Source organism: Varanus komodoensis, unplaced genomic scaffold (genome assembly GCF_004798865.1).
Source record: "Varanus komodoensis strain SLA01 unplaced genomic scaffold, ASM479886v1 scaffold29_1, whole genome shotgun sequence".
In the NCBI taxonomy this organism is placed as follows: domain Eukaryota; kingdom Metazoa; phylum Chordata; class Lepidosauria; order Squamata; family Varanidae; genus Varanus; species Varanus komodoensis.
In genome coordinates, this window is record NW_025335759.1 from 7737423 (window position 1) to 7757610 (window position 20188).

At 48.6% G+C, this 20188-nt stretch overlaps 1 protein-coding gene across 1 annotated transcript; it reads left to right on the top strand.

Annotated features, from left to right (window-relative positions):
- The first annotated feature begins 460 nt into the window (after positions 1-460).
- On the top strand, positions 461-16901 carry PAFAH2 (platelet activating factor acetylhydrolase 2). Its single transcript, XM_044435143.1, has 10 exons — positions 461-603; positions 7566-7716; positions 7981-8077; positions 8957-9025; positions 11523-11661; positions 13202-13315; positions 13894-13985; positions 14136-14306; positions 14890-15038; positions 15427-16901. Exons 1-10 carry the CDS (start codon positions 514-516, stop codon positions 15519-15521), a joined length of 1167 nt encoding a protein of 388 aa, XP_044291078.1. The 5' UTR covers positions 461-513; the 3' UTR covers positions 15522-16901.
- The last annotated feature ends 3287 nt before the right edge of the window (positions 16902-20188 follow it).

The window sequence follows — 20188 nt, forward strand, 5'->3', positions numbered from 1 at the left end:
TTGTGCCTGGCAAGTCCACCGGTGATTTTATAAATTTTTATTCAGACACGTGTACGTTTATTTGTTCCAGCTGGCAATCCAGACCTGTAAGTTTATTCAGTGGGAAGTCTGCGTGAATGTGTGATCTTTCTATTGCTAGCGACACACTGCACTGAAAAAGACTTGCTTTGTGAAGATCTGATGGCCAGCAAGCAAACAAATACTGATTTCAGCAGGTCAGCTTCGGGGATCAAGAATCCTCGGACCTCCTGCAGATCTCCCGCGACGTGCCGGAGAGTCAGAGCGCGCTCGCCCCCCGCCAGCGCCCGCGCCCGCGCCCCGGCAGCTCGGATTTCCTCCCTTTCCCCGCAAGCTCCGCCCACGTAAGAACGGGGATCGCGCGCGGCAGCCAATGGCGTGCGGAGCGGCGCTCGCGGCCGCTGCGTGAGCCACCGCACGCTCCGGAGGAGGAAGTGCGGCGGGCTCCTTCCACGAAAGCCTGGGCGAGCGGCCGCGCGAGGCCCGCCGGAGAGTATGGGGGTGACCCAGTCCTTGGAGCTGCCGCACGGGACGGGCTCGTACCCCGTCGGCTGCACGGACGTGATGGTGGGCCAGACGCAGAAGGTACGTCCTGGCTCGGCGGAGGGGAGAGCCCGAGGAAGCTGCGCGGGCGAAACGCGGGTTGCGATCTGTTCCGGGATCTGCTGGAGCAGCCGCGGCGATGCGGGCAGGGCGGGCGGCGTCTCGTCGGGGCGTCTGCCCTGTCTGCCGTGGCGCGCGCACATTGCTCCGGGGACGTAGCTGGAGCCGCTCCAAAGGCAAAGTCCGGAGGCAGTCCAAGGTGCGCGTGAAGGAGCGGGGGCTGCGTGGTCGTGTGAAACCGAGACCGCAGGCAGCGGCAAGTGATGCTTCAGCGCTCCGAGTCTGCGGCTGTGAAGCGGAAGCGCTCAGAGTGCCGCCCAGAGCAGAGCTGCAGGCGGCCTGTGCCGCTTGAGCAAGGGCTTGCTCGGGAGTAGTCTTGCTCACGGGTAAGTCCTTGCTCATCAGAGTCACGCCTCTAGGCATTTCTGCCTCTGGCAGTCAGCTGGGCCTGCCGCTTTAGGCACGTGTACCCCCCCCCGTCAGGTGGCTGCTAGTCCGCCACCAGGTTCAAGAGTGGGCTCCGAGGGTCCCGCAGGTGTGGCCCAGCAGCCTGGTCTGCCTCGAGGTCACTGCTCACGGCAGGACTCTGCTCAGCCATCCACTGAGAATCTGGAGAAGGGCCACGTTCCGACAATCGAGCCGGCTTGACCAATCGCATCTCCGCGAAAAAGTGGGAGGACACTGCCTGGAAATGTGAAGGGCTGTTAGTAGTCGGCGCTAACACACCTTGGCTAGGTGGGCAAGGGGTTGGATTCTGTACATGGCAGGTTCCCATGTTCCTAGAAGCGCCCCAGAAGATGCTTGATAGTGCCTGTCGTATCCCTGCCCCCATACAGTCAAGGAGGTTTGCTGCAGAGGTAGAGTAACTTTCTGGGATGCAAACTCGAGTGGCCTTTCAGCTGGCCAGATCTACTGCATTGTTGCTTCAAGTAGCACCTCCGATCCCTGGGCCAGAGCCTGGTATAAAAGGTGTATACCTCAAGCAGGTGAGGCCAGAGCTTGGTGGGGGAGCATGATTCTATCCCTGGTGTCTCTGGTTAGGGCTAGGAAAGAGTCCTGCCTGAAACACGGGAGCCAAGTTGCTGTCAGCAGTACTGGCCTAAATGGCCCAAATGGCCATGGACTCAGTAGCCATGAAACAAGGGCGGTTCAAAAGCCGCAGCGGCTTGCCACCCTCCCCCCCCCCACCGTGTGCTGGACCGTTTCCCTAATAATCGTCACCAGAGTTGCCATAGCATCCAAACACAGCAGGGGCACCTTGACAGTTCACAGACTGCCCGGAACCCATGACTTGTGGTTAACAAACTGTCCCACCGGTCCAGCCTCTCCGAGTTCAGACAATACAAGATGCTGTGGCATGAAGAGGCACCATGGTTACTTGCACATTCCACTAACCTGCCGCTGGCATGTGAGCTTTCTGATTTCCCTTGCAAGATTGCTCTGAAGGTGGGTTGTGAAACTAGCTGAGTTTTCAGGGCTTCTGGGAAGAGTTACTGAGAGAATAAGTGTAGATGCTTTGGATGAGAGCTAATGTGGCATCTTGGCCTGGAGACTTGGGAGATCTGGATTCTAATCCCCATTGAGCCATGCAACTGTCTTGGGTTCCTTGCAAGAGGGAAAAGACAGTGGAATAGAAAAAATAATAACTGATGATAATACATACTGGAAATACTATTGTTGGTCATGAGATGTGGCCATGTGTATGTAAGTGTCCCTGTGTCGTATGGTCATGGATTCCGTGCTTTCACTGTGCAGGGCATGGAAAAAGTACTCCAACCTCATGAATGGCACAGCCAGGACCTAGAGTATGAGCACAGTGGTGGGAAGAAACTTCTCTCCAAATTCTCCACCCCAAGCATAATTGTATGAATCTTGCTCATGTCCTCTCCTTCTTGCCCCCTTGGAAGCCCCCAACACTGCAATATTTCCTTCTAAAGCGGCTATTCTAGCAGCTTGGTTGTTCTGTTTGCCCTTTCTCAGCGTTGTGTTTTTCCTGCTCCGGTTCCTCCTGCTGCTGCTTGTGTGCACATGACTGACTTATGAAGTCTTGAATGCAGGGAAACAACTGTTGAAAGCAGCCTTGTTGATTGTTCTGCTGTGCACTCAGTGGGACTTGCTGCGAGGTAAATATTCACCCAGTCTTGTGTAGGCTGACGCAGAAGTCAAGTCCTGCTGAATTCAGCTGAGTTTCCTGGTAGTAAGCAAGTTTGCTGCCGCATGAGCATGTTTTCCTGGAAGAAGAAACTTGCTTGTAGTTTATGTAGAATGGCCACTTACGAATCATCCTAAAAGAGGAAATGTTTCAGTAACAAATATTTCTCTAGAAGAAGGGGGAAGATACACTTTGGCATTTTCCTGAGCACTTAGAGGCTTGGAGAGAGGTGGAAATACGCTCTAACAAGCAGCCTAACTGGAATCTGGGAAGATCTTAGTAGGGGGGACATCTCAGTCTGCCCTCCCCCACCTCTTTTTGTGCAAGGTTCCTTCATTCCTTTGATTTCTCTTGACAGTTTGTCTGTTGACAGTTGTCAAGAGAAACCAAAAATGTGCAGGGAGAATTGGGAGCTTCTTGTGGGCAATACCTGGGGTTATTCCCTGACTGTTACCCCAGATGAGGCATCAAATCCTGACACTTGTTCAATTGTGGCTGCATTTAAAAAAAAAATACTTTAAGTGGGGTGTACTTCTGTTGTTGTTATTGGCACAAAAAGGGCTTTAACAAACAAACAAACAGTTGCTTGGGCACTTTGACCGAGCTGTTAATGGCAGTCAAAATAGGGATCACGGAAGCCAGCTTAGCAGAAGATCTTCATGACCCTCTCCTGACCCACGCATACACGCATACACACACACACACACACACACATACACAGGGGAAGGGGGAAAATATTGGCAAGCCTAAATGTCAGCTTGTGATCGTGGTGGTGATAGTGGGGGACCAGTTTGTTTTCCCCTGGAGTACCTGCCTAAGGACTGCAGCGGAGGGGTCACACCCCCCCAGCCCAGCCTGACAGAATGCCAGGGGGAGTTATTTATTTATTTATTTATTTTTCGATTTCTATCCTGCCTTTTTCCTACAAAGGGCTCAAGGCAGCTTACATCATACTCCTCCTCCATCTCATCCCCACAACAACCACCCTGTGAGGTAGGCTGGGCCGAGAGTCTGTGACTGGCCCAAAGTCACCCAGTTGGCTCCATGGCCGAGCGGGGACTAGAACCTGGATCCTCTGAGTCCCAGTCCCATGCTCTTAACCACTGCACCACACTGGCTCTCTAGCACAAGGAGTTGGCACGAGGGGTGGAGGGGCCCAGGGTGTGTGCGGTGTTTTGGGCGTGGGTGAGGAATAAAAGGATGGTGTAATGGGGGAGGGCGCCTATTTTATAGTAACTTGTTATGTCTGTTAAAGCAGAAAACGGGGAAGAGCAACCCAGTGTGATGTTTCATTAGGTGATCCTTTTTATGGTGACTCACTGTCAGCAGTGGCTCTTTCTGGGGCAGAGATCAAAATGAACAATCTGGCTGCGATCAAGAGGTGGTTGACAACTGATCAGGACAAAACAACAACCAAAACCTGCACACCCTGCACTTCTGCCTTGTATAGGGATTCTGAATGCACAAACCAATGGGGGAGCTTTTTAATAGCGTGGATTTTGAATGTGAATGACGGGAGTTGCAGCAAGTTACTGCCGAACTCCCAACTCCATGCAAGGCAAGCAGACCACCTGGTAGACTGCCAGTCTTGTTCCCCCCACCAAAAAAAAATATGGACACTTTTGGATATATCCTAAGAGCAGAGAAATAAGGGTCAACTTTTCTTTCCAGCCTTCCAGTATAAAACCCTAAACTGTACCATGACTAAAGCAGAAGCCACTGAATTTAATACTGAGAATTGCTTGAGAACACAGTGCACATAAACTTTGGATAGTAAAGTTTATAGCGGGGGGAAGAGTTAATGAAATGCATAATATGAAAGGAAGCAGACAAACTAACTTTTGGAGAAGCCTTGGAACTAGGCTACAGTGTTTGAACGGCAGAGAAACCCTTTGAGAAAAGGCTGCAGACTCAAACCTAAAGCCCCATTTAGCCTCTCCTGTAAGTTGTCTAAGCTAAAGTTCTTCCAGTAGGGCAGGACCTCAGTCAGGCACTAAGCTGGCAAGTGAAGCCTGAAGATCAAACCACCGTTCTAACAGAGCGGAAGCAATATCCCCCCTGGCTTCATCGCTCCGCCGGGTCTTGACCAGGGTGAGGTGAGCCTCCATAGCCACGTGCTGTTGGCTGGATACCTTCCATGAGCTGAGAAGGATTGGGAAGTTCTTGCTACAACCCAGCTGAAATCAGGTTACTTAATTTTGGCGGAGAAATGTCACTGCCATGCAGCTGCTTGTAAGATGCGTTTGCCCCATTCCCTGAACAAGAGCAACAAAAATCTCAAGCAAAACGGTGGATTTTGTCAGTCACATCCTTGGTGATGGCTAGGAGCTGACTGCAGTGGAGGGGCAGCTCAGAGGCCTCTGCTCAGATGCGGGCCGTGCGGCAAGCTGAAATGCTGAGCTGACTTGAACCCCTGTTGGAAATGGGGTTTTCATTACAGCACCAAAAACTGCATGTTTTCCCCAGTCTCACTGATTCTGGTGGGTTTTAAGTATTTATTATTTAAAACTCTTAAATGCCGTCCCTTCATGCCTCGGCATCTCGGGACGGCTTACAACATAGAATTAAAACAATAAAACAGTAACAGTAAATTTATACAAAAACAAAAAAGCAACTGTTAATGATAAAATTGATTTTTAAAATAGCTATTAAAAAGGTTTTAACGTGGTGCCGAAAAGAATATAGACTCGGCGCCAGGCGCACCTCTCCAGGAAACACATTCCATACCTGGGTGCCACCGCAGAGAAGGCCCTGCTCCGGGTAGTTGTTCTTTTTATCTTCTTTGAAGAGGGCTCTCAGAGCAAAGCCTCTCCCACAGATCTTTAGGGTCGTGAGGGCATGTAAGGGAAGCATTTCTGTGAATTCAGCCACAGGCAGGGTGGAATGTCTCAGACTGCTATCTCTGCTTGGTCTTTAGTTTTACAAAAGCAGCCATGGGAAAGGGGGCCAATTTGGATTGGGGCCGGAGCAGTCCTGGCTCTCAGGCAAGGCAAACCCAGCAGGCCCGGCCTCCACGCATTTCCCTTCCATCGCCATTGGCACAGCTGCTCTGGCCCATCACCTCCATGGGTACCACTTGCTTCCCTGATTGATGGGCAGTGCACCAGCGAGAAAGCAGGCCTTGCTTCGGCTGCTCTTGCCCACCACCAACATGGGGGCTGCAGGGCGAGGCTGGTGAACAAACGGGCTGCAAAACTGACAAAGAGAAGCAATTCCGGGGACATCTGTTGTCAGGCCCCTGCTGCCATGCATTCCTTGGCAGATGCTTGGCTGTGCTTGCTTTTGATGCGGGTCATGGCCACGGCATAAGCGAAGCAGAGGGAGCTGGAGAGTAATGGTCTCCTTTCTTATTTCAAAGCAGCTGCACTGTGTATTAACTTCTTTCAGGAAGGAGTTACCTAGCCATCTTCCTGCCCCATATCAGATAGAAAGGGCTACATTGGCATCCTCTTACTCCCCAACCTGATGCCCTTCTGAAGTTTTGGAGCACAACTCCTAGTATTTCTGACTATTGGTTGTGCTGCCTGGGGATGATGGGATTTGTAGTCCAACAGATCTGGAGGGCGCCGGGTCACTCTCAACCTAATCTGCCTCACAGGATTGTTGTGAGGACAAAATGGAGTTCCTCTAAGTTCCTCACCAGAGGGAAAAAGACAGGATGTAAATGAAATGTGATGGTGATGATAAATTGGCAAATACAGGAAGGAACGGCAGTGGAGGAAGTATATACAAAAGGATTCCTTGGAGCCCCACACAAGGTGTTTAACCTGGCACTTGACCAAGATGGCTTCTACCATTTTCTCTGTAGGAGGAAGAGCGTATCCTTAACACAAAACTGCCTCGGCTGGGAATTTTCCTTCTTGGCTTTTCTTTGCATCCCAACACACAACCACAAGGGGGTGCTGTGGTACTGAGCAGAAGTGCAAATGTTTCTCAAGGCTTCTGATAACAAATGACGGTGGCTGTAACATGAACATGAACCTGCTCCTTGTTCCACGGGGAGCAAGGGAAAGGTTAACTCTGTAACAGATTAAATGCTTTAAATCCAGGTGCCGCACGGCAGAAATCTGGCTCCCACGGTTCTGGGAGGCATCCTCCTCCCTTTGTGATGTATTTGGGAGTTATCAAAACTTAGGGCCTCAGGGGCAGAAGGTAACATCAAGGACTGGTTCACAACCAACACCTGGAGTAAATGGTTGGTCCCAAGGATTGGGAGATGGGCCATCGCCCCGTGGGTCAACTGAGCATCAGTAGAGCTGGGGAATAAAGGCCGGTGAGGAAAGAGGGTCTTTGTTCCCCTTTTGGGAAGTTCTGCCCTGCTGCCTGTTCACTGTGTCAAAGAATGCGGTGAAGCCTTGAGCTTTGTGCATCTTGATCCTGCAGAAGGTAGAACTGAGGTGTATAGCTGAGAATCAGGTTAGCTTTGTTCTTTTCTAGTCTTGAGTGGGCCAACAAGGCCCTGGGAGTTGAGGTTTCTTGGTTGGCTGTGAACTGTCAGTTTGCAGTCCACCATTTTGCTACAGAGTGAGTGGAGGGCAAGGGAGGCTGAGGGTGAAAGGGGATGCGCTTGTTTCCATGGCATGTGTTTGGGTTTCGTCACTGGCTGAGTCAGAGTCGGATGCAGAGACTCCGCGGAAAAGGTGGGCTTTAAGGGAGGACTTGAGAGAATGGTGTGAGAGACATGGCATCACGCAGGTCCTCAGCAGGGACATCCTGGCAGCTGGGAGAACGGGCCTGGTCGTCCAAAGCGTGTGCTGGAGCGTCCATCGCAGCCTGCGTTTCTCTCCCTCAGGGCCTCTTCTTCCGCTTGTTTTACCCCTGCACCCCTTGCGATGGAGCCGAGCAGCCCTCCTGGATCCCCCGCTACGAGTATTATTGTGGGTTGGCCGACTACATGAACATGAACCGGAGGTGGTGTGCCCCTCTGCTCAGTGTGACTTTCGGTAAGATGTGTGTCGGTTGCTTTGCCTTAGGGTCTGGAAACATGCGCAAGCAGCAGAAATGTGTACTGGACTGCAGGCGGTGTAGATCAGGCCACATGCGAAGGGGCGATGCCTTGGAATAGGAGATGATCCTCACCTCTAAGAAGCCACTAAGACAGATGAGAAAGCAGATGGCTTCTTGAATGCGGTCGCAACCTCATAAGCAGGGAAGGCCTCTGACACGGCAGCCTCGGTCCTCTAATATGCATCACTTCGTTTCTACAGGTTCGTGTAAAATACCCGTGAGTTGGGATGCACCGTTTAGACTGAGTAGTCACAAGTATCCTCTGATCATATTCTCCCACGGATTAGGAGCTTTTCGGTAAGAGTCCCAAACTGTTGCTTAAACACCTTGCTTTTCCAGAAGACTTGCCTTTTGGATCTGTGTGTAATGACATTTTCTACTTTTGTTCAAATGGAATGGATATATGGAAACAATTTGGACAAGCTGATGATGACTGTTAAGGTGGCCAATGGCAAGGGGTGCAAGGAATTGTAGTCTCAAACATCAGGAGGGCACCTGGCTGGAGAAGGAAGGTGCGCAGTATTCACATACATTGGTCCTGTTAAAGTAACCTTTCCAGACATTGAACCCCCCTGGTTGTGTTGGACCACAATTCCCAGAATCTCCCAGGGTGCTTAGGATTCTGGGAGTTGTGGTCCAACACGTTCAGAATGCCCCAGGCTGAGAACATTTCTGTGGCACAAGTTGCTGTGTCATGGCCTTGACAGATGCCTTAAAGGTGAAAATGTCTAAGTCGTGTGAGCAATTCAGTCTGCCATCCAGCCCTCAGATCGTAGTAAGCTCTTTCGAAAGCTCCAAGGGATAAATATCTACTAAAATGGCTTAGTCTACACAAACCTGAACATATCTTAGATTAGATGTCATGGATTAGACACCAGTCATTCTGGATAGCTGGTCATGGCTGCTGCTAAGTGCTATTAGTATCTGCTGTCATCTTCTGCTTAATCCCCCAAAATGCAGGTCATGCTCACAGTGAGACATTTAAACAGGTTTTAAATGCGCCTTCCCCGACCTGTGGCCCCAAGATGCTGTGGACTCCCAGGCCCCATCAGCCCCAGGCAGCATGGCCAGTACTCAGGAATGGTGGGAGTTGTATTAGTGGTGGTGATGGTGGTATCTTAGTATCACATTACATTTTACTCTGCCTTATTCCCTCCTTTGTTCTTCAACTTTCAGGACTGTGTATTCTGCCGTCTGCATCGAAATGGCTTCACGGGGGTTCTTGGTGATGGCACTTGAGCACCGGTGAGAGAGACTCAGACCCTTAAGACTCTGGGTCCATTTGTGTATTTCTAAAAAGGGCTTTGGTCAGCACGTTTCCCCCTCCATGTGCACAGGAAGTTAACTGAGTGTTCTAAGGCGTGCAAGCACAATTTCCAAGCACTTATTCCTGCAATTACAGCAGCGAGAACCAGGAGATTGTTAAAAGGCTGGTTCCCATAGGATGGTTTGTGACAAGCCGCATCCCCCATGAATGGGAAGTTGACCTGGCAGCCATTTTGTGGTTGCACCCACTGAGTGTCCCCTGGCCCCCAGAGTGTTTGGAGACTGACATAGGCGGGAGTAACAACTGATAAATATGTTTTTAGAAATTGGGGGATCCATCATCTCTTGCTTCTTGCTCCAGTTGTCACAGGGCGAGCTGTGGGTCCCACATATAACTGCCCCATGTCCTGCTAGAGCCTAATTGGAATGTTTGCTGCCCCCTCCTCTCCCATTCCTTCTGGAGCTCTGATCATGCAGACAGATCGCGGCAGATTTTTCTTTCTTTCCCTTTCCTCTCGCTTTGTTCCACCTGGTTTTTGCAACTTCTTCCCTGAGGAAGTGGCTTTTGTAATGTTTGATGGCCAGCATGGTTGCTTCTGCTTTGCTTGCTTGCTTTCTTATGTAACTCACAAAGGCATAGCCTCGCTCACCCTTCTGCTTGCTGCCAATTCTGGAATGCATTTTCTCTCCTGGCTCTGCCCTAATGCAAAATTCAGGAAGAACAGTGACTCACTGTGCCAATCACCACCATCCTCAGAGGCTAATTGTTCGTTGTTGGGAATAGATGAATCTGTCAATTTCTCCCTTTCTCAGTTTCTTATTTTTTAGTTCATCCTGAACTTTGAGAATTTTTTCTGGGTTTGCATGAAAACTTGTACACATATTTGTGAGCATTTTTCCAAATGCAAGTATGTATGTATGGAGTTTTGCCAGCATAAATAATGTTTGTAAAAATCCACAGATAATGTGGATTACTCTATGAATTGTTTTAACTGAAAACCTCCATTGCATAATCTGGAGATGTGTGAATTGCAAAAGATAACCATTTTGGTTTACATGTTGGTTTGAAAATATGAAATTAGGAAAGCCCAAATTCAAACATGAACCACCATCTCTCTGCTACCCCTCACATGACATGCAGGGAGCTAGCAAGTATGAAACCACGGCTTCCTTCTTCTTCCTTCCGCATGTGATGAGTTTGCCTCTCTTGGAGAAGCTGTGTCATATAGGAATTCTGGGACAGATTTCCAGATGTGTGAAGTAGCAAGGGAAAACACGTGGTCTAATTATTTCAGTGGGATTTACAAACCTATTATTATTATTATTATTATTATTATTATTATAACATTTCTATGCCGCCCCTTGCCGAAACCTCGGGGCGGCTTACAACATGATAAAATACATTGAAATACAATAGTACATAATAAATTACCATTAAATATAAAAATACAAAAAATACATTGATTTACAAATATAAAATTAAAATTATCAGTATAAAATAAAAATATAGGGGGAGAAAGAGAAGGAAGAAGAAGTTGCCCTGGCCAGATCATATGTTTTAACAATTGAAATGATGTTTAAATAAAAAGGTCTTTACCTGGCGTCGAAAAACCAGTAACGACGGTGCCAGGCGGACCTCTTTGGGGAGTGAATTCCATAGGTTGGGCGCCACCGCAGAGAAAGCCCTCCTCCGGGTACTTACTCTCCTAATTTCTTTCATGGAGGGTTCCCGGAGAAGGGACTCTCCCGCAGATCTCAAAGGGCGGTCGGGCATATACGGACGTAAGCGCTCGTTCAGGTAGCCAGGACCCAAGCCATTTAGGGCTTTATAGGCCATAATCAACACCTTGAATTGGGCCCGGGCTTCAATGGGAAGCCAGTGAAGCTGACGGAGGACTGGAGTCATGTGAGCATAACGCCCCATCCCCGTCAGCAACCTGGCAGCTCTATTTTGCACCAATTGAAGTGTTCGGACTGTCTTCAGGGGAAGCCCCACGTAAAGCGCGTTACAGAAGTCTAGGCGGGAAGTCACCAGCGCGTGTCACCGTTGCCAGGCAGTCGTACTCCAGGTAGGGGCGCAGCTGATTAATCAGCCGAAGCTGAAGGAAGGCGTTCCTCGCTACCGCTGTCACCTGAGCTTCCAAAGAAAGCTCCGGGTCGAGGAGTAATACTAATTTTAAGACCATGATGCTAGAGAAAGTTGAAGCTAGAAGAGAAAGGAAGACGAAATGACTAAAGGAAGCTGCAACCTGGAATGTACAAGAGCTGAGCTGGGCTGTGAAGGACACGACATTTTAAAGGGCCCTTATTCATAGGGTTGCCCCAGGTCAGAGATGACTTGTTGGCACATAGCAACAGGAAACTAATAGTTTGGCTCCTGGTGGGGCTTGACCAGGATTCAGGAGCTGCACTGACTTCTCTGCCTTCCTGCCTGATTCTGCCAGAAGCCAGCACTCAGCAAACTTGTTCTTTTCAGAGATCATTCTGCCTCTGCCACTTACTTTTGCAAGCTGAATCCCGAAGCACCAGACTTCCCAGAGGCTCAGGTTCAGGAACAATGGCTCACCTATCGAGGAGCACCAAAGGAGAAAGAGTTTCGCTTCCGAAACCCACAGGTATACTCTTGATAATTGTTGTTGGTTTTGGTTTTTTTTTAAATGGAGCAAAGCAGGACACAAGGTCAAGATGCCATCTGACATCCTTCCACAGGCACGCGAAAATTGTAGTCCTCTAGTAGCTGCTTCAAGTGGGTTTTAGTAGCTTTCTGTGTGAGCAGTTTGAACTTGTTGCAAAGGCAGTGTTGTTATCAAGGTATAAATACATGAGTCAAAAGTGCTGTTTGATGCTTTTTTCCATTGTTTTATCATACCGCTCTCTATCAAGGGCACTTCAGACAGTTTCCCACCCACTTCTTCTTGAAGAACCCAAGAAGGAAAGGATTAAAACATTAATCTGTAAACATTCCACCACTAGGTGGAGCTAAAAGCACAACTGCTAGAGGCTGGGCCTTTATAGTAATGTCCCCATGGATGTGGAATATTTCTCCATCCCTCCTAAGCTATAGGGTTGCTTCTAGAAAGGCCTGTAAAATATCTTTAAAAAAGTTTTAAAATATTGATATGTTTCTTTTAATTATCTAAATTTCAAGTGGTTCACAATTACATTAAAAGCAACACAATCCAAAACTATTTGTGCCTGGACTCTGGTGCCACCAACCCTTGCCAGAAAACTGGAGCAAGTATGCAGGTGTTTTTCTCTTGTTTGTATTTTGTTCTGCATCAGTTTGGCTTCGGAAGCTACTTTGATTTTTTTTTAAAATTAGACGACTTTTCCAGCATAGATCAATCTTTAAAACTGGTCCTGAGAATTATTTTGCAATCTTACCACTCCTCCATCTTCTTCCTTGACCAAGAAGAAGAAAGCAGTGCAGATGGGGCTGCCCTAGTGCCCAGTGTCTGGGAGACCCCACTGAGTGCTTTGCCTTCCCTCCAGGGAAACTTTGGGTGCTGTGCTTCGAGCCCTTTTTATTCTTTGGGAGGCAAGTACAGCTCTGTGCTTGGGGACAAGGGTGCAAAGCTGTTGGGGCACCCATGAACAAGGGCCCCAGCTTGGTAGAGAGAGCAGTTTGTCTGCCCCCCTGCTTCTGAAGGCCACTCCCAGAGGAAGAATGGAGGCAAGAAATAGATTTATGATCTTCAGGAGGAACCTTGGAAACAGCCCTCTATCATTCCGGACCCCGGGTCCTGGTGGCTGACCAGCAACAGTCTTCCAGAGTTTCAGTCAGGAGTTTTGCCAGCCCTGCCTGGAGAACCTGGAGATCAAGCCTGGGTCCTTTAGCGTACCAGGCCAACCTATTGCCTGTCTTCTCCCTCGCCACTCCTGTGCACCCCTTCCTTGCTGGATAAAACTGGCTTGCAGTGGTGGAGGAGCCTTTTTTGCTGCCAGTGCTGAGGTGGGCTTAGGTGTATGGAATAGGGAATGTGCCACTGTGTCCTTGTCTCGGGCAGCAAAATGTCCAGTGCAGAATGCCCTGGACTTCACCAAGGAGCCTCCATTTCTCATTCCACTCTGTTTTCATGCGAAGAGGGCACGGTACGGCTTCACCCTGTTTACTGTCAATGGAAGGATTCATGCCAGGCCTCCTTCTTGCTGCAGCTCCATCAAAGAGCCAACGAGTGCATTCGAGGGCTCAAGCTGATCCGGAGCATCAACAACGGCAAGGCAGTTGCCAACCTCTTACAAACCGACTTTGATCTCTCTGTTCTGAAGGTAAATTGCACTGAGCTAATTCACTCTTCCGACTCTTGATAGGATGCAGTCTCTGATGGAGGAGAGCAGTTTTTTTGGCATACTGCTTTAATCGTAAATACTGCTGCTAATGATTTCTGTGCCAGGCCTAAGGTTTTGTTTTCACAGCCATTTGAAGTAGTTCACCATTTAACAGATGGAGAACTGAGGTTGACTTGCGTAATTTGTGCCAGAGAAAAGACTTGAATCTACACCCCCATCTGGAAGTGTCCAAACTGGAGGGAGTCCTTTCTGCATCGTTTGAGTTGCAAAAGAACCCTTCTGCATGCTGGAAGGAATGATTCTGGGTTGTAGCACCCTATTTGTGGAATATTTAAGGAATATTAAGGAACATTCACCTGGTGCTAGTGTGGGTGTTATTTTGGCACTAGCTTATGTCTTTTTTAATATTTCCCTGGACAGTCAGTACGCAAAGAAAAAGGGTAGGCAAAGAGGACATGCCCAGATTTAGTCCCTGGCTTGAGGTCCTGCATCCACATGTTTAAGACTAAAATCTGGGAATTGCCTTCTTTTGAGCTTCCTTCTTAATCTCTATGCAGGATAATGTGGATCTAACCAAAGCTGCCGTCATGGGCCACTCCTTTGGCGGAGCCACATCCATTCTGGCCCTTGTTAAAGAAGCCCAGTTTAAGTGAGTATATTCCAGAGGTGGTTCTGAGGGGTCTCCAAACACACAGAGCCCAGCTGTCTCAAAGACTTCAGCGTGCCAGCCGGGGGGGGGGGGAATCCAAAACCTTGGCTACCTGCTGAATTGCACATGTTGCCTTCCACCTCACTGCAGATGTGCTGTTGCTCTTGATGCCTGGATGTTCCCACTGGAGAACTCGCTGTATCCGAAAGTGACCAAGCCAGTGCTTTTTGTCAACACAGAAGCATTCCAGACAGCAGAAAGTGTGGCCAAAATGAAAAAGATTGCCACCACAAGCAGCGAGACCAAGATTATAACCATTTTGTAAGTGCGTGTTTGTTCAAACAATGCTTGTCAAAATAGTAGCGTGTGTGTGCACGTGTATGTGCGCACATGTGTAAAGAAATAGGGGTTATCTATAGACTAAAAAATCAGACACACTCCCTTCTGGGACTTTTAATCCGTTCTTCATGATACATAAAGTAAAGGAAGCCGAGTGAAAATAGGTGAGATGCTGAGGTGAAGAATGAACGGAGAAGGGAAAAAACAGTTCTGCTTTGCACATGATGACTACTCAGAGTACAAGTTGAGTGTGGGTTGTTGTTGTATTATGAATTGTTGCTGAATTGTGGGTCGTCATTATAACCCTGCACTGTGGTTTCACTATGGTTGTTAACCTCAAACAGTCCCGGAAAAGAACCTATAGTTTGTTGTGTTGTGAACTTCAGCTGTGTGGGCTGCCCCCCACTTCACGCCTGGGCATTGGCCAAGCTAGCTGGGATACCAGGTTGGGGAAGGCCGGTGCAGGATGCTCCATGCTGGGCCCAGGTGAGGCACCAGCTTTTTTGTTTGGGTCTGTTCCTAACCAGGGCTTTTCGGTCATTTTGAAATCCTTGTATGTTCGCAGGGGTACCGTTCACCAGAGTCAGACTGATTTCACCTTCCTTGCGGGGAATCTTGTGAATAAAGTCTTCAAAACCAGAGGCACCATCGATCCCTACAAAGGCCTCAACCTCACCAACCAGGCTGCTCTTGCCTTCCTGCAGAAACATCTCCGTAAGTCTATATCCCCAAGCTGTTCCGGGGCCCTGTCTGGACCTGGGGGAAGCGATGGCTTCAGAGAGCTGGAAGCAGATTTTAAAGACGCATCGCTGTCTGGTGGGGTGCAGAAGTGTTGCTAGGCTCCACCTGCAACCTTCCTCATGCTTGCACCCGAGCCCTGCTGGAAGCACCCATTCTAGGTATCAGTACTGGGGGAGACAGGAAGCACAGGCAACGTAACTCCCCCTCTTCTGTACCAATCCCTTTTTCCTTATTTATTGTGTCTTTTTAGATTACAAGCCCACAGGCAGAGTCTAGAACAGAAGCTGTTCCTCTTTGGCTGGGAGCAGAATAGAAATGCTTTGAACAAATAAAAATGCATTCCCTTTCTCCTCTTCCCTAGAGCTGAAAGAAGATTTCGATAAATGGGATGAACTTCTGGAAGGGGTTGGTGACGCCGTTGTTCCGGACAGTCCTCTGCAGAGGTCCAGCCTCTAGACTTGAGATGTCCTCTTTCTCACTTAAGGTGCTTTGAGGCAACCTCTGTTCTCTCCCAACTTGGGAGGAGAGTGGCAAGGAGCTCCCTCCCTTATCCAGTAGCTGCTCAGAATCTCGGCCTGCTAGCAAACTCAGGGTGGACTTGCTGCTGAAACCCAGGCTCCCTAGATGGGGTTCTTTTTTCTTCAGGATTACAGACAGATGATCAAAAATGAGCCAATTTCTCTGCTTCTTTACACTGGCATGGAGAATAAAAAGTGGTGTTCCTTTCCGGACTGTTCCATGAGAACGTTCTCACTCACAGGGTCTCTTGGAACTGAAAAGGAGCTGGCCAGGAAGGCTGCTGTCACTTAAGGTCTGGGTGGAATTTCCCCTTAGAGAGCAAATGCTGCCAACTTGTATTCACAGACTTTGTGGTGACAGCTGCAGAATGAAGGATTGGGCAGCTCATCATGGAAACCAGAGCAAAAGCTGTCCTGGCTTGCTGGAGCCAATGTTCAATGCTGCACAGAAGCACCTCGCTTTCAACCCTTTTCTTTTTCATACTAGTTACTTCTCAGGTGTTTCACAGCCACCATCTTCTTGTGCTCCTGTGGCCTGTGTTGGGGTGGTCCTGTGTCTTTTTCTTGAACCCAAGTAATACTGGAATCTCCTCTGGGCAAACACCTCCTCGTATGTGGTTGTGGTGGGACGAGTGTGGTGTTGGCAAAGGCAGGGGAGAGAGAAATTACCCCTTGGGTCTGGCCAGCTGAAGGCCCAGGTGCTCAGGCATGCCTTGGAACATCTCGCTCTCTGGATAGGTGTGCCGCTACTTGTATTCCGTGTGACTTCTCTCCCATTAACCTGCAAGTGATGATCAGAGATACTGGGAGGATTCTGCCCTCTTCCCAAGCTCCCCAGTGACTCCTGGATTGGGGTTTCAGTAGGAAGCAGGACCTATAGAGGGAGCCCTTGCTTAGCCCAGATTGGCAGCACCCACAGCTGGAATGGGTCTGCAGGCCAGGGGTTCCCCCACCCCCCGTACTGCTTACGCCTGCCTGCTCGGGGGTGTCCCACTGGGCTTCCATGGGCCTCATCCCCGGATCAGCAAGGTCAACACTGCACCTGAGTGCTTTTTGTCTGGCAACTTCTCCTGCTACTCAGTCATTGATCTGGTGTGAGCGACATTTCTATTGCTGGAATACTTTTGTGTGTGTTTATATTGTTATATCCTACCTGGAATGACTATTTTTAATCCTTTTTCAGAGCAGATTTTCAAATCACTTTAAATAGCACTGAAGCGCCTTTTAAAATGTCTGCAGTTTTATACAGCTACTTCAATAACGTTGGAAAGTAGACTTTAAAAAAAAAAACTATGATAAAATGGGGTAGCCCTGAAAAGTAACGGGTGTGTGTTTTCATTTATGCTAAGTGCTGTAATGTAAGCATTGCTGTTTGTGTGTGTGTTTTAAAATGTGGGGAAATTTAAACTTTTTCCCACTGAGGGACTAATGGGGTGATAGGCTAACCTACATAGTATTGACAGCCTGTGTGACGCAGTGCTGCTGGACTGGGGACGATGGGGATCCAGGTTCTAGTCCCCACTTGGCTGTGAAGCTCACTGCGTGACTTTGGCCCAGTCACTCACTCTCAGCCTAACCTACCTCACAGGGTGGTTGTTCTGAGGATAACAATGGAATGGAGGAGAACTATAATCCACCTTGGGTTCTTCACAAGAAGAAGGAAGGCAGGGCATAAATGCAATGCAATAATAATATCCACACTTCTTTAAGAAGATGGAAGAGTTGTGCCAAGGCAATCTACACCTGGGAATATTGCACTGTTGTTCCATTCTTTACTCAAAAGATGGATTTCCTGTGGTCTGTGAAAATATGGTGGGCACTGTGAGGAGAAACAGGACACCAATTTGAGGTCACGTGAGTATATGAACAGAGAACGGCAGCAGCATTCATGTTTGTGTGCATTAGAGTCAGGATGAAACGGGAAAGCAATCCAATTTCCTCCAGCCACGGCAATCAGTCTGGTTTTGTTTGGGTGCACTGAGGGCCTGTTGCGATGGCTGTGTTGGCTGCTGTGAGCATCTGCCAGTGATCCTTCGGGGATTAAAAGGCAGATGCGCAGTGCACGAGTTGCCATGATCTCCTCCCTCTGCTACTCGAGGAATGATCAAGGAGCTTGTACAACCCACGCAGCTCCATGCTGAAGAGACATCCTGCCTCGTTGAGCCTCCAACACACACTGCTACCTGAAGAGAGCTGCACAATTGCTTAGGGCCTGCAGGCACACCACGAAGCACACACAGCGCCGCCCAACGGAGGGGAATTGCTGGGGGGGCCACCACAGCTGCCCCCTGCTTCCATAGAGCATCTGTTGGAGAGGGGAGTCCACCCCAACCAAGCTGATAGGACAAGACAGAAATAGAAAATTCTGCTCAAAGAAACGGATGCTTCCTAAGGGAAGGCTCCTGGCATGACCACCAGGAAAGCCTTGTGCCACTCTCCCAACTTCCCCTTCTTCATGGATTGTTCATGGGAAGAAAAAAGAGTGTGGAAGGGTACAAGGGGAAGGTGGTGGCATCTGGATCACAGTAACATCCCATGAATGCCGCAAGGCAATGGCATGAAAAACTTCTTGAAGCACCAGAAACAGCCGTTTTGCAAGAGAAGGTGCATCCACACTCATTCTGTGGAATAATTAAAACGGGAGCAGCTCCATCGGACAGCTGAGTGCACATGTTCTTCCCCCACCATCATCTTCACAATGATCATCTCGCTTGTGCGGTGTTGCCCAAACTGTTCTGCTCACACATTTTCTCCTTTCACATCTTGGATTTCTTCAAACCACTTTTATGACTTGAAGAAAGCATCTCTTTAATTCTTGCAGTTCCCAGTACAATTTGTGCTCTGTGTGCTAACCCTAACCTAGTGGTGCAGTATCTTGGTCTGAATCTTGGTTTCAACTGGTCTGTGCCATTCTCAAGCTTTGTGGCCTCCATCTGACCTTCTGCGTCCTGCCTCTTGTTTTCTGGGCTGTGTGATGGGACACCAGAAGGCAGCTGTCACAAACACTCCTCACCCACTCCTGTCATCCTTTCATTGAGGGAGCTTAGCAAGGAAGGGGCTGGTAATATCCTTCGCAATAGCTTTTGTTGGCCTGCCTTCAATTCCGGAAAAAAAATGATTCCACTAGAAGCAGGGAATGGGAAGCCACAGTTCCCTGCTATCACTTCAAATCCATCCTCTGTCCCTACCCCATCTTTCAACTTTTACTCCTGTTTCCTAATCCATTAGCTTTCTTTTTCCAAGCCTACCATCCTCTGCTACCTGCAGATTAGTTTTCTTAAATGGTCCGTGCTCCCTTGTCTGCTGTGCCCACAACATCTGACTTGGAGGAAGCAGTCCAAAGCACCATTCGGGATGTGCCAAAGGGCCCCAAATGTTGCAGGTAAGATATGTCACATTTCAAAGTAAAAGTGTGTGTGAGAGAGGGAGGGCGGGAGGGAGTATGATACCATGAAGTCTAGAGTCTAAAATCATTGTACTGCACTGATGCTTTCTCCTTTCTAAAACATTTCCATGGTGTCATCTCTCTGTGGGTCTCTTTACCTTTCTCTCTTCCTTCAAACCATTTCTCAAAACTCATTTTACCCATGAAAACATTTGCTGAACCAACTGATTTTAATTCTCAGATGAAACTAAGCTTAAATAAAAAATGTTTAATGGCACTTTAAAACGCAAAGGCTGGTGGAGCACAATGGCCCCTTCATCAAGAGAGAATGAGCACATCTCTGAATTAGTAAGTTGATACATACAGTGAAGATGGAAGGTTGGAGGGGCCAGTAGCTGTCTATCACCAAAGGGTCTGGATTCAGAAGACATCCCATGGCTTAACCAGGGTTATTTAACCCACAGTGAGCCATGATGTCTGCAGATGTCTGATCAAGTAGGCAACCTGCCTTCTGCTGGAGCTGTTTAACCCCTGCTTGGTTCACTTGGCACATCAAAACGAAGCTGCTTCTCTACAGCCTCACCATTGGTTAACTCATGCTGGACTTTTGTGTTGTGTGAACAGCCCAACTGAGCTCCCTTGTCCAAACACTAGACTCATTTTTGCATTTTGCTGTAATAGACCATTACTTTTATTTAGCAAATTAATATTTTTCTCATTCTGAATATACCCAGCTCTCTCAGCTGTTCTTCATGGTTTCCGTATCCTTTGCCATGCAGGTCACTTTCTTTTAGACAAGCTTCAGTTTTTCAACATCCTTCTTAAAGAAGACGGTTGGCCTGGCTTGTGAAAAGCCCATGGTGGCTGCAAGAAATCTATGCATTGTTTTCTGCATGCTGTCAGAGCGATTGCCTAATCAGCTGTTCTAGAATTTGACCCAGTACTAGGAATTTGGCTTGTATCTCGCCAAGTATGGGATAAATGTTTGACTAGGTGGCCTGCATTCTGCAGGCATGTTGAGCAAGGTCAGCCAAATGTTTTTGGGACTGGGGGGCTGCTGTGCTTGAAGCAGCGTCTTCAGGTCCCTCGTGGAGTGGAGGGGAAGTGGCATTTCAGCGATGACCAATTCTGTCTGAAGAGCTAAGGAACAAAAGGGCCATTGGGAGAAGCAGCCTTGTCATTTTGTTTTTTAAAAACGGTGCAAGAAGGTGGCTGGTCCA

Excerpts from the sequence above, each read along its gene's own strand:
- PAFAH2 (XM_044435143.1), top strand. The coding sequence starts at position 514 with ATGGGGGTGACCCAGTCCTTGGAGCTGCCGCACGGGACGGGCTCGTAC. Across the intron at positions 13,986-14,135 it reads GTTAAAGAAGCCCAGTTTAA|ATGTGCTGTTGCTCTTGATG; the intron begins GTGAGTATATTC and ends ACCTCACTGCAG. Across the intron at positions 15,039-15,426 it reads CTTCCTGCAGAAACATCTCC|AGCTGAAAGAAGATTTCGAT; the intron begins GTAAGTCTATAT and ends CCTCTTCCCTAG.